Source organism: Bemisia tabaci, chromosome 5 (genome assembly GCF_918797505.1).
Source record: "Bemisia tabaci chromosome 5, PGI_BMITA_v3".
Taxonomy (NCBI): Eukaryota; Metazoa; Arthropoda; class Insecta; order Hemiptera; family Aleyrodidae; genus Bemisia; species Bemisia tabaci.
Window position 1 is genome coordinate 50,359,775 of NC_092797.1, and position 13,247 is coordinate 50,373,021.

Genomic DNA, 13,247 nt, shown 5'->3' on the forward strand with positions numbered 1-13,247 from the left:
GCACGTGACACATCCTGCCCTCCACCCCTCGTGCCCGGGAAAGACGCGGATAAAACTTTTTGACAGACACAGTGCTCGCAGCCACTTAGAGAGGGAAGATTCATATTTTCTACGTTACATCAAATGTGAATTAAGGCATTCCCATGGCCGGTAAACAACTTCGCGGCACCCGTCGGCGGGGGGGGGGGGGGGATCGTTTGCAAGTTGACTTGCAGCTACTTCCATCCCTCTCCTTCGGGGTGGCTGCCCCCTCGCTTGCTACGCTGCCGTGCTAAGTCAAAACGCCGTATAAGTATTCGAATGTTGCCAAACTTCCTCTCGGAAAATATGTATTTTTGAGGAAGGTTATGAGTATTTTTCCTTGGAATTTTCCGACTTTTAAGATCGAACCACTAACGAAATCCTCCGAAAAATCGGACGAGAAATGTTCCCAAATTCTCCTAGAAATGCGTGATTTTTTGAAGGAAATGTGGCAACGTCTAATGGCTCGTACGACGTTCTTACTTAGCATGACATTACTGAGTACGGGCTGTGATTCGGAGTAAGGTTGCGCAGGTATTCAATCGTTCTGGGTCTGTAGCATTCCAGAAATTTTCCTCGTAGTACTCTGCTCTCCATTTTATTCTGCGATTTATTAATTCGTACGTGGAGAGAAATGATGTCTCGAAATCCTCGACAAATCAGGCTGGTGTCGCTTTAACCGCGAAGAAAACTGCGATTCTTAATGCATTCCCTGATGGATATAATGTATCCCCGCAAAAACAATCAAAGGCGAGCAACTTGTAGATGTAGAGCATATCACGCATTTGAAATTCCGTTTCTAAAGGTTTTCCATGATGCACAGAGATTTTTGTGTAAAAAAACTAGGAAAATTCATTTTTCCTTTTTCCATGAAAAAAAAACCTCTTTCCTCTTCATCGGAGAAATACACATCTCTTCCTAACGACGTCTGTCTAATTGTAAAACCGAAAGGCTCTGTTGCCAAAATTTTTAAATCGTTTTCAAATGCCGCCTCGAATCATTCATAAATACTTCGAACCTCCCATCCCAAGCAGACTAATTAAAAAATTAAGACCGTATTTGTAGTCCCTCCCTCTTCCTTTAGGAGGGTCCCGTATGGTCGTATAGGGTGATGAAGGCACGTTCAAGGGGCTGAGCTTTATTAAACATGCAATCTCGCCGAATTTGGAGTAAAATATGGATGAAACTTAGGAAGAGACATGTGCGAGAGATTAAAAACACTGCTCATTACAGAAAGTACAAAATGAAGCAGAAAAATTATTAAGAATTTCGCAAATATTAAAGTAATTCTTTAATCTACTTCAAAGCATATAAAAATCATGTTTTTTTTTTCTTTCGAGTTTTGCATTTTCTGCCATGTCACATTAAACCCTTGCATAGAACTACCTCCAAAGCCATACTCTTCAATTTTACCCTACGAAGAGACTTCACCGAGTTGATTGTGGCGCCTTGGTGCAACTATTCGTGTCAAATCGATGTGCGTGTTGCACGATCAAAAATTGAAGGCGCTTCCGCTTTTATCACTTCGTGAGAGATGCATAGGACATGTCTGTTGTAGCACCTGAATGATAGAGCACTTAAGTAGGGAGAGTATTGCCAGTCATAGTGACACATGACCATAGTATCTAACAATAAGGCCAATAATTCGATTATTATCCCAACCTGCAAAGACGACGCTAAGTCGGTTGCGACGCTTTGATCAACTATTCGTGTCCCGCTGATGTGCGTGATGCATGTTCAAAAATTGAAGGCAGTCTCGCTATTCTCACCATTCATGAAATGCACAAGAGTCGTCAGTTACTTGTGGTACCCGGTAATGTTGGCTAAGTTTTGCCGTCTCAATCCTTTTAATACCTAAAAAGGTTTCGCTCTTTGATTTCTCGACGTAGTTCAGGATTTCATGGTACCCCTCCACCCCAAGTTTCTTTCCAAAAAACCTGTTTTATCTATAATTCCGTTTATTAGCCTTAAGTAAAGATCATGTATGCCAAAGCAAAGTTTTACACTCGATCAGTCAAATCGAACGGCTAATTGCGTTTGCATATCCTTTTAGCTTTCATTCAAGTGCTGCGGAGGTATTTTGAAAAAGAACAACTATAAAGGGTGGGGGCAGTTTCGCGGTTATCAGAATTTTGACTCTTAGTTTCCGGTGCTTAATAATTTCTACTTAGGTAATATAATAGCCAATAATAAAGCTATGATTTGGATTATCAAATTTTTTATTTACGTTTGAAGTGAAATTGAATTTCATAAATTTCGTCGGCCGAACAAGGAAACATCTCCATTTGCGACGTTGCAGATTCCCTGTCATGTTTTATTTTTCATCGGAAAACTAGTCAGTTTAATTTCTTGAAAACTGCTATGATCACCTCTTGGCTGTGTAAAATTCAATCTTTGAATTTCGCTTGTTTCTCATTGAAAAAATTAAAAAGTAGCGGAGATTTTAAAACGCTGCAATGGACATACATGGTTCTCCACTTTGGCCAGCGACTTGGCGTTTTTACATTCATTTTTGTAATTCATTCTCATTCCTCAAGAAGAGAGATTTTCACACGCCATTTTAGCATGAAACTTTCCTCAGAAACTCTTTTTTAATGAACAGCTGCAATCCTGCTGGATATAACGATGTTGAAATCACATTAGCCGACTTTCAAATAGAGAGCATTCCTCGGAATCAACCAATTTACATCAGAAATTACTTCGTCCCCTTTTACTTAATATTAATTTACAAAAAAACAAGGCTGCCTCATTCGGCCTTGAAATTTTCAAGTAATTTTGGTTATATTCCACGGATATTGAACGGAAGAATCTCATGAAAAAAGCACTTTATTGCTCGAGGTTAGGGGGAGAGTAAAGAACGGAAAGAGAAGAAACTTACAAAAAAAGTATTACCATTGCGGCATAGCAGATTTTTTTCAATCGTCACATTATCTTATTATATTTTGCACAGGAAAACCGATGAAAATTATTTCTTGAAAACTGATTTTCTATGTAAAATGTTGTGTCAATACTTCCAACAATGTCGTTCATGATTTATTTTTTATTTCTTAAGAGTGCATACACATATAAAAATGCATTGACATTTTTATTTCCTCTCAATGTGAAGGTCATGCAGTAACAGTGATAATTGCGCCATCATGAATTTTTTGCTTGCTACATTCAACCGCTTATTGGGCAGAGAGTGACTTTCCATTCCAGTATTCTCACCATACTTAAACTACACTCATTCATCAACTAAAAAAAGTGGTTACTGCGCGAAAACCCTTCATTTCAGTCAAGAATTGAACGAATCGCTGAAACTAGTAAGAATATCTCATGACTTCAAGAATAGGTAAATGACGTTAAATATCCTTTGGAAAATATATATGGTGGTTTGTAACGAATCAAAACAGCAGACACAGTAGATTCCTACCGGTAGACTTTTTAATTATTTATTATATTTGTTGCACAGTACTTCCATCTATAGACTTCAAAATATGTGTCAAGTTTAGTCAATCAATGAAAAACTTTTACGCAACATTTTCAAAAAAATCTACCTACCTATTCGATGGTGTAAGTCCGCAACTATCTATCTCATTTGCGGTGTTTGAAAATAGCCAGGGCCGGATTAAGGGGGTGGCCACATGGGCCGCGGCCCATGGCGGCAAATCTATAGGGGGCGGCAAATTTTGCAATTTTTGTAAATGTAGGTATAAAAAAAAAAAAAATCAGATTTAGGAAAAAAAAATTACTAACGAGAAAAGGTGACAAAATCTCTCATTTCCTGAGAGTATAGTAATTTCTAATTTTGTCGTATTTCAGTGATACAAGAGACAGCACCTTCAATTAGTCGAGTTAAGAGAGAAACCAAACACGCAATTTGGTCTGGAACGGGCGCGACTTAGAGAGAAATGATGACGAGGACTTCAGATGAAATGGAGAAGCCCTCGGCGCGGCGCGCGGCGGTCGGCATGTAGCACATATTAGCGCCTACAAGACTGCACGAATACTTCACGCATTGCGGCAAACACAGTGCGATCAGCGTGAAACGCATAGCGCCTACAAGACTGCGTGAATAGTTCACGCATTGCGCCAAACACGGTGCGGTCTGCGCGGCGCGGCGGCGGAAGTTAAAATCATTAATCCACATTTATGTTTGTTCTTTCATAATTTTTTCGTTCATTTCTTATGAATGGAAGGCCTTGTCCACCCAGAGATAGGTTCACGAAACTTAACTTTCGCGCAAAGTTCCGTGAACTTTTGCTAGTAATGTTGCCAGGGCTTTCCCAAAAAATGTTTTCAACATGAGTAAACGCGTCTTATGCACCCTTCCCCGCTGGCACGTTCATTGGATGGTTTTTATTGATGTTTCAAAACGAATGAGAAGGGGGCGGCAAAATACAGGTGGCCCATGGGTGGCAAGTAGGTAAATCCGGCCCTGAAAATAGCCGCTCCTATTTTATTTTTTTTTTTTTTTCAATGAGAACAAATCGACAAAATACTAGAAGTTTTCGCAGAATTTTCTTCACACAGAGAGGAAAAATCACGGCAATTTTTGAGAATTGCTGTTGAGTAGTTTTCCATTTAAAAAATAAATATTGACAGGAAGTCTGCAACGTTACAAACTAAGATACGCTGTTGCAGACTCACCCCGTCGTATTTTCCCTAATAGTACACCAAAAGACAAGTCATTATTTTTAAAATATGTTTCATTTTCATCTTCGAGAAACAAATGTTTAACAGCTAGTTTCAAAATATTTTTGAGCAATTCTATAAAACAACTTGTGCATTCTTAGATTTGGTAAAGCTGTTTTAAATTTTAAGAAAAAAATCTCTTTCAAGTTTGGTCTCAAAAAAAAAGATATTTGTGTAATTTTAAAATACTCTTAAAACACTTTGACAGTGCGAAGAAAAAATATTTTTAATTATTTTAGGATTTTCCTCGTATTGAAGAAACGTCCGTTAAAAGTGTTGTTGTTTTTTAAGAGATTTATACTTTAAAAATCTTCTCTTAATCAATACGCAATGAGAGTAGCTTAATTTTTTTTCAATGAACGGTATAACAGTAATCGAGGCAATGTTGATGACTAGAGCATCACCCTCAAATTGCGAGGAGAGTTCCTGAAACATCGAAGAAAAAGAAAGCACAATTTTTTCAGAAAATTGTTATTTAACAGGAGCAACTTTGGCGACGTCGCATTTTCATCATGCGTTTCTCCATAGCCCGGCTGCGACGTCGCAGTACACGCGATTATTTGGACGTATTTCTGACAAACGGAACTATGTGCATTTTAACATGAGCCCTGAGACCCATAAGAATATATGCATAAAAGGGCTCACGTCATAATGCACATAGTTCTGTTTGGCAGAAATACGTCCAGTTGGTGTTATACCACGGTATAATCTCTTTTTCTTAGAATTTCAAGCGCATGACGCTTGAACGCAATGAGAGAAACAATTGAAACCTATTGGTATAAAAGAAACGGATTCCATTAGAAACTGAATAAAGTGCACAGATTTAACGTTACAGCGCGATCTTGCTCTGTCTAGAGTGAGATCTCTCAACTTTCCGGAGTTTCATTAAAAATATTAAAAATTTGCAGCCCAGATATTTTGTTATAATATTTAGGTTCCCTGCGAACAAAAATTTACAAAATATATTGAAGAAGATAGTTGAAAATGTTTTTCATACGACTCAATTTGGTTGTCATCGCATCCCTTGCGTCGCTGATTTCAACAGTAGTGGTAGGTAACAATATTTAATAAGAGGGCATAACATGTTTCTCAATTTCAGGACAGCAAAGGACATTTTAAAGAACCTAACTTTGAAATCTGAAATTTTAAAATTGCGAGGGAGAAATATCTGAGAAATTGTTTACGGTATCGCCAGTGTGATCTTAGCCGACTATCGTTGTTAAGGTCATCTATAGAGAAAAAAAAATGCTCAATAAAATCATAATGTCAAAAGCAAAAATAACTTGGTGAAGCAACGCGTCTAAAAGTTTTTCAAGATAACTAGGAATATGAAGCAAAAATTATAATGAAAATACAAGTTTTTTTCTTTTCAATGAATGTGACTTTTATTTGACATTTCAATTTTTTGTACTGTTCGAGTTTATAAAATGAACCTCCTCACTTTTATACTATTCTATCACATGAGTTGACAATGTTGACATGCAACGATAGACAATTATAACTTAATTAACAAAAAAATTAAGATCAAATTGAAAATGTGCATTTTTTGTTCACTAATAAAAAATCTCGGGGAGAACTTTCATTCACAACAAATTCACCTTCGATATTTTTTTACTTGTCAATTTTTTTTCCACACATCAGTACACATCAAAGATTTGTATTGCACAAAGATTTGCGTTAGAAAAACGCTGTGGTCGATCTCTGCTCTCAAATCGTCGTTTTTTGGACGAAATAAAGTAGCCACATTCGATACGTTTATAAATTCGTAATTACCGCTCATAAAAAACCCATAATCTAACTGAGTAAAATCGCAAACTAAATGCTACCGTATTACTGTCTCTGCCGTAAGAAAATGTTGTACCCTTAATCTTGGCACTTTGGCTCAGCTGTTAAACGTTGTCTGAACTTGTTGAAGCCCATCAATTCTTGAAAACTTTCATGATTTTTCATTTCTATTCGAAAAAAACTCAGTGAAAATTTCAAAACATAATATTGATTTGTCCCTCCTCCAGGGTCGGATTAAGGGGGTGGCCACATGGGCCGCGGCCCATGGCGGCAAATCTAAGGGGCGGCAAAAATTTGCAATTTTTTAAAGTATAGATATAAAAAAAATCGGATTTATAAAAACAAAATGGGCCACCAGACAAGGTACGAATTTCAGCATTCTAATACATTTTTCGTAATCAAAATTTCACGCAGAACACGATGCGCACAACTAAAATTACCGAAATCGACTCCTTACGAAGATATTTAATGATTCTTGATGCGTGAATTCAAACCACCCGCTTATGAAAACTCAATGCTCTGCGTACGTGATTCACATCGCGCGCTAAACGTTTATCATGACAGTCTCTGCGATATAAAAATCTGGCAACCTCAATCTTGACGCTTATGTCTCAGCTATAGCAAATTGCATGTAGTTTGGAACAACACATGGTGGGAAATGAACATTGCTCGATTGAGTAGATTGCTGAAACCGTTGTAGTGCGCGATTTGACTCACGTAGTGCTTCGAGTTTCTTGTGAGCTGGCAGTTCAAATTCCTTGTAACCAATGTGAAATAAAAACATTAATTTCTTCGTTAGGAGTTGGTTTCAGTCATTTTCGTTGCGCGAATCGTGTTCTGCGTGGAATTTTGGTTAAGAATCATGTATTAGAATCCTTTAATTCGTACCTTGTCTAGTGGTCCATTACAAACGAGAAAAGGCGACAAAATCTCTCATTTCCTGACAGTATAGTAATTTCTAATTCTGTCGTCTCTTATTGATACAAGAGACAGCACCATCAATAAGTCTGTTAAGAGAGAGAGACCAAACACGCAATTTGGCCTGGAACGGCGCAACTTTTAGAGAAAAATGATAACGAGGACTTGAGATGCATCAAACACAGTGCGGTCATTGCGGTCAGCGTGAAACGGATAGCGCCTACAAGAATGCATGAATACTTCACGCATTGCGCCAAACACGGTGCGGTCTGCGCGGCGCGGCGGCGGAAGTTAAAATCATTGATCCACATTTATGTTTATTCTTTCATTATTGTTTCGTTCATTTCTTGTGATTGGAAGGCCTTGTGCACACAGAGATAGGTTTACGGAACTTAACTTTCGCGAAAAGTTCCGTGACCTTTTGCTAGTAGTGTTGACAGGGCTTTCCCAAAAAATGTGTTCAACACGAGTAAATGCGTCTTATTCACCCCTCCCCCGCTGACACGTTCATTTGATGGTTTTTATCGAGTTTCAAAACGAATGAGAAGGGGGCGGCAAGTAGGTGAATCCGGTCATCCCCTCCTCGAAAAAATAAAATGGGAGCGGAGATGTTTAAACACCGCAAACGAGAAACATGGTCCGGTAGTTTCACCGTAGATGTACTAGAACGCTTTTGGTACCTTGTCTACTGATCATTCCGCGCTTAAAAGTTGATCTCAGACTTTTTTTATGTTCCCATCATGATTACCGTGTGATTTAATTCGTTTTAACCGTCGATGCACTAGAACGCTTTTTGTACCTTGTCTACTGGTCATTGCGCGCTTAAAAGTTGATTTCAAAATTTTTTCATGTTTCTACCACGATTAGGTACCGTATGATTTAATTCGTAGAGAGTCTATTCACATGGCTGTACCTCTGGAGTACAACAGACCCATTCTCCGCAGACCTGTGTCACGGATCGTATTAGGTGAGATCGTATCGATTGGTTCATCATGTAAACATAGCTTCAAAATTCAATCGAGCAATCAGAGGAAACGGGTTTTTTGTGATATATTTGGATCCATATGAGTAAAATATGGCAATGAAAAGTGAAATTGTCAGTAATTTTCTCATTTTCAGCTTTTTCAACTTAAATCCTACAATTTTTGTTCGAAGTTATATTCTACACTGAAAAAAATATTTCTGTTTCCACGACCGAAATTCTGTTCTCACAACAGAAAAATTCTACAAGTGTAACAAAGAAACTGCAGGAGCCCTGAGAACAGAAGGTTCTGTCGTCAGCACCATCTATTCTTTTCTGTGTATTGTTTTGAACCACACGATACATCGAACTACTATGATTCCGATCTACTACGCCGATTTTTTTAGGGGCCGCCGCAAGTGGATCAGCAAATTGAGCTCTTTCGGATGCACTTGAGGAGGTACAACACGGAAGATGGATGCAGGGATAAGCCGTGGGACGTAGAAGACGGATGCCCGTGGCCTTTCGACGACTCTTTGGCGAAGCAGAACTGTCGCAACGCGAGGAACGCCTTCCTGAGTCTGACCGACGAGGAGAAGGATCGCATCTGCCCGGAGGCCCAGCAGGCAAAGTGTCGCAAGTGCGGGAAGGTCCGCTACGGCTGCACGTTCATGTGCCGGCCCACGCTATCGGAGGTGAACGCTGCCGCCTTCGCCAATCGTCCGCTTAGCCAAAGGCTCAAGTGCAAGCATCTTGTCAACATCGTCGCACAAATTAACCGACCAATGAATCCGTAGAGAGAGAGGCTGAGGTGGTCGCAGTTCTGCCGTAATAACGAAGAGATAGTAGTAAGTATAAAAATGAAGTTTTGAGAAAACGGGAAAACGGCGTCCGGCCGGAAAATTTCATCGAGAATTAAAGGAGGTATTTGCATCCTCTGGGACCCCGTGACGTACGTCAGTACAGTATGGCCAACAAAATCCGGAATTCAAAGTATGAAAAACGAACCATAAAGTCCGATTTTTTGCGATTTTTTGACTCATGATATAATTTCAAAAACTTTCTGCAGAATGACTATTTTCCATAAGCTACACCATTTCTAGAAAAATTAATGATAAAAGTTATCCATACCGACGTACTTTATCAAAAAAATCCAAGATCCCCGAAATGCAAACGCCTCCTTTTTTTTCTTTCTATGGGGAAATTTTATTGAAAAAGGTCTCCATTCTCTCTTGGTCGAATTGCCACTAATCATCCGAAAGAATCCTGGAAATCGTTTGGATGATTAATAATCGAACAATTTTATTCCAATTACATAAAAAGGGTATTTTTCATTTTCATGTTAGGCTAGTGTTAGGCGAGACAACCGTTAGTGCCATCCTCTGCATACTTTCGTGGTTGCGTTTTTGACGCGCAAACACATTTTCACGTTAAAAATCGGCAGAGGAAGGCGACACTGTGAAAAGCACTGTTCTCATTGACTCATACGGGGGGAATAATGTCACTTACTGCTGATTTGTCTGAAACCGCGTCATTTTTTGTGCACTCACAACTTTCATGTGGACGTATTTCTACCAAACAGACCTATGTGGAGGTGAGATATATTGGGTGTGCTCTAGTAAGCTGTATTAGAAGCAATGTAAAAGTGGGCGTAATTCCTTTTGAAGAATATTGGAAAAGCGGGATTTTACATTCTATCAAACAGACCTATGTGCCGACTGAATGCGGAACTCATGAGCCACGGGTATAGCAAGAGAGCGTTGTGAACAGGGCTCATGAGTTAAAGTGCCCCGACGACGATGTCCCCGGGACCGCGCCCCTGCGCACACCCTTGTTCGTTACCGCTGACGTCACTGGCGCTTTATTATTCTCATTCACTCTTACGGCCAGAGAACTAACGAGCATACCCAATATTTCTCACCTCCACGTAGGTCTGTTTGGTAGAAATACGTCCGTGTGTGTCTCGTTTTAATAAAAATAAGATGAATTTTGCTGTTATAGTTTTTTTTGTGATTTCATCTAAAGGAGATTAGATGAATTTTGAAGGAAACTCGATTTCTAAAATTTGACACTTACTGCTCTCCTCGCTTTCACTTCAGAGTTTCCGGTTTGTTCCCACCGTGACGTAGCCCCGCTGAAAACGACCATATTGGTAGATAGAGAGTATGGGCTTATCGAAAAATTGAGCACTTAGGGCCCAAAAGAGCAGTCAATCTTTCGAGGGCCGAAATACAGGATCAGCCTGAGCTACGAGGAAAAGCATTACGATGAAAAAACTGAAAAATTGCATATCTCGGTTTACGGCGATGCAAACTCTGCCATATTTTATTATCTACATGGAAACTTACTGAAATTGAGTGAAAATGGAGGTAATTGCGTCCACTTCTTTGTTCAAAAAATGTATTCCAAACTCTCCTCTCAGATTTGAGAATTTTTGTTATTTTATCATTGAATAAATTTTGATTTTTAAAATCAAAAAAAGAAATGTGTTTTCTCCTATCTCCAACCGTGAAAATTCTTGTCTCGAAAATGATTTTGGTTTTAGTCTTCCTCGTCTCTGGTTTGCGTCGATTCTATATGAAGATGGCAACGACATTGTTTCCTCCATTTAAATTAAAAAAAAAAAAAAAATTCGATGCCCAATATTCGAGGAATGCATTTTAGGTAGAGCAAAAACAGTTATGTCAACTGCCAAGAATCACTACAGCCGATTGAGCTCCCACAGACGTTTCACCTAAAAAAACGCCTAAAAAAATTCGTCTAATTTCTTTTCACCTTTTATCTTCAAAAAACTGTCACGTAAAAATGAATCACCTATGAAAATATTTTAACTGCATTCACCAAAAATATGTTTTTACCTGTGTCCTTGAGTTTTTTTCCAACCGGAGCAACCTTTTATGAAATGAACGGCAGATGTGATTTACGAGGAACAAAAAAATCCCATCATATTCATTTCGGCTGACAAGTCGTGTTTGAAGAGGTCGATTATAAATCGTACTTGTCCCTTGGATGATGAGCCCTTGAATAAAGGCACTCTTATGTAGGTCGGAGCTCGCCAGAAAATGAACTCATCAGGTTTTTAAGGTTCACCACGACTTTAAACGTGACATGAGTTCGCGTGATAAAAAAGTGAGCGAGAAAAAATTTTCCTGCGATAAAACGTAGAAACTAAGTGGGCGTTCAGCGAAACTCAGATTCCAGCTTCAGTTCATCTCTTTTGAAATGGATGGAAAAATCAAAATTAATGAAACTTTTGACATTCTGATATTTTAATGCTTTTCTGATAATCGGTAGATTTTTATTCAGGCTTAGAGTGCTTTAAAAGTCTATACTCTAAATCAAAACAGGAAAAATTTGGTTTTAAAATCGGGATTGCGTGTAAAAGAAAGTGCACATCTCTTTTTAACTGCACGCCACCATCGGCCCACCTCATTTGCAAAAAAGTTGATTCGTATCCACTATATCGATTACTGAAACCGAAAAATGCGTATCTCCGATTTGAACATTGCAAATATCCGATCATGTTCTCGGAGTATTATTCAAATTACTATTTTTTTTTAGAGGAGACCAACCATCACGACCAACGGTTTTATTTAAAATTTACAGTACATTTTTTTCGCGTATTAAAATTCATTCATGGACAAAGCCAGAAAGATATTTTGAGCAGTTTCCTTATAAAGAAAATAGAATATAATCAAAGTATTGGAGATGATGTTGTGAAAAATGTACACATGCTCTGACATAAACTATTGATATAAAATTTAGCGTTTAGAGTTCAAAATCACTTATCTCCACTGAGGCGGCGTAGAGTGTTCTTCTACAATCGATTTTTGACAAAACGACAACGACGAAGCTGAACGTCCAACAAAATTGGAAATCCGCGTATGAAAATAATTAAAAGCGCTCCATTTCTTCGATGAAACTGTAAAACCATTAACGCCCTAGAGGTATTTAAAAATGCTCGCTTCTCTTTCATTAAGGTGAATAATCTATACATCTATGGTGAAAGTGCAGAAGTGCGTATCTCCGAAAACACGATTTTCCAAGAGAGTAAAAAAACCTGTTTACATTCCTCTTTATTGTTAGTAATAATTCTTAAGGATACCAAGAATGAGATTTTTTTTCGAACTCCGTCAGCATTTTTAATAATTTCTCGAACTGTTAGAAAAGTCGACAGAAATGCCGAGATTCGCATTTTTGGCACTAAGAATTGACACTTCATCACGAGATACGCATTTTTTCAATTAGTGATTTAAACCTGTTGTTGGCGGATTTGGATCATTCAAAGACTGAAAAAAGAATTTCATTCTTACAATTCCTTATCACATAAGATTTAGTTTGATCTCATATGGCCAGATCAAGCATTGTATGATTGGAAAATTACATTTGATCAAGAGATACGCATTTCTGCAATTATTAACGTTTTGAACCTGCTCTTGATCATTAAGATTAAAGATAGAGTTGATTCGTACTTAAAACTTGTTCGAAACAAGTTTTAGTAGATCCAATACCGTGTGTCATCAGTAAGTGAATCAGAGAATTGGCCTCCTTAAGTAACTTTTACACCATTGATAGGCAAGAAGACGGTGCGTAGTCTTTAGAATATATCGTCTCTGCTTGGATCCTCAAAAATTATATGGGTAATACTTTTTTTCCTCCAATATACCGTTACGGCATATATACCGTTAGAAACCTACAGCCATCTATGTGTTTAAGTTAGATATAGTGCCCGTGGAAATCCGGAGGACATCCATGCTAAATCCATCCACGCTTTATGCCTTTCAATTGGACCAGTGGACAAAGTACCTTTCCTCCAATTTTGATTATTCACAGATCATCTGTGAAAGCTCTTTTTGTCCTTGCGAAACTTATTAAATTCACAACTGCT

General features: G+C 38.4%; 2 protein-coding genes across 2 annotated transcripts in view; one reads left to right on the top strand and one right to left on the bottom strand.

Annotated features, from left to right (window-relative positions):
* The window catches only part of LOC109031954 (uncharacterized), a 33,122-nt gene extending 22,278 nt beyond the window's left edge, over positions 1 to 10,844 (top strand). Inside the window, exons 2-3 of the mRNA XM_072300882.1 lie at positions 8,767 to 9,207; positions 10,459 to 10,844. Coding sequence (XP_072156983.1) covers positions 8,767 to 9,156 — 390 coding nt within the window. The 3' untranslated portion in view covers positions 9,157 to 9,207; positions 10,459 to 10,844. The remainder of the gene's footprint in view (positions 1 to 8,766; positions 9,208 to 10,458) is intronic.
* Positions 1 to 13,247, bottom strand: part of LOC109030617 (uncharacterized) — a 75,404-nt gene that overhangs the window by 12,513 nt on the left and 49,644 nt on the right. The gene's annotated exons all lie outside the window — the stretch shown is intronic.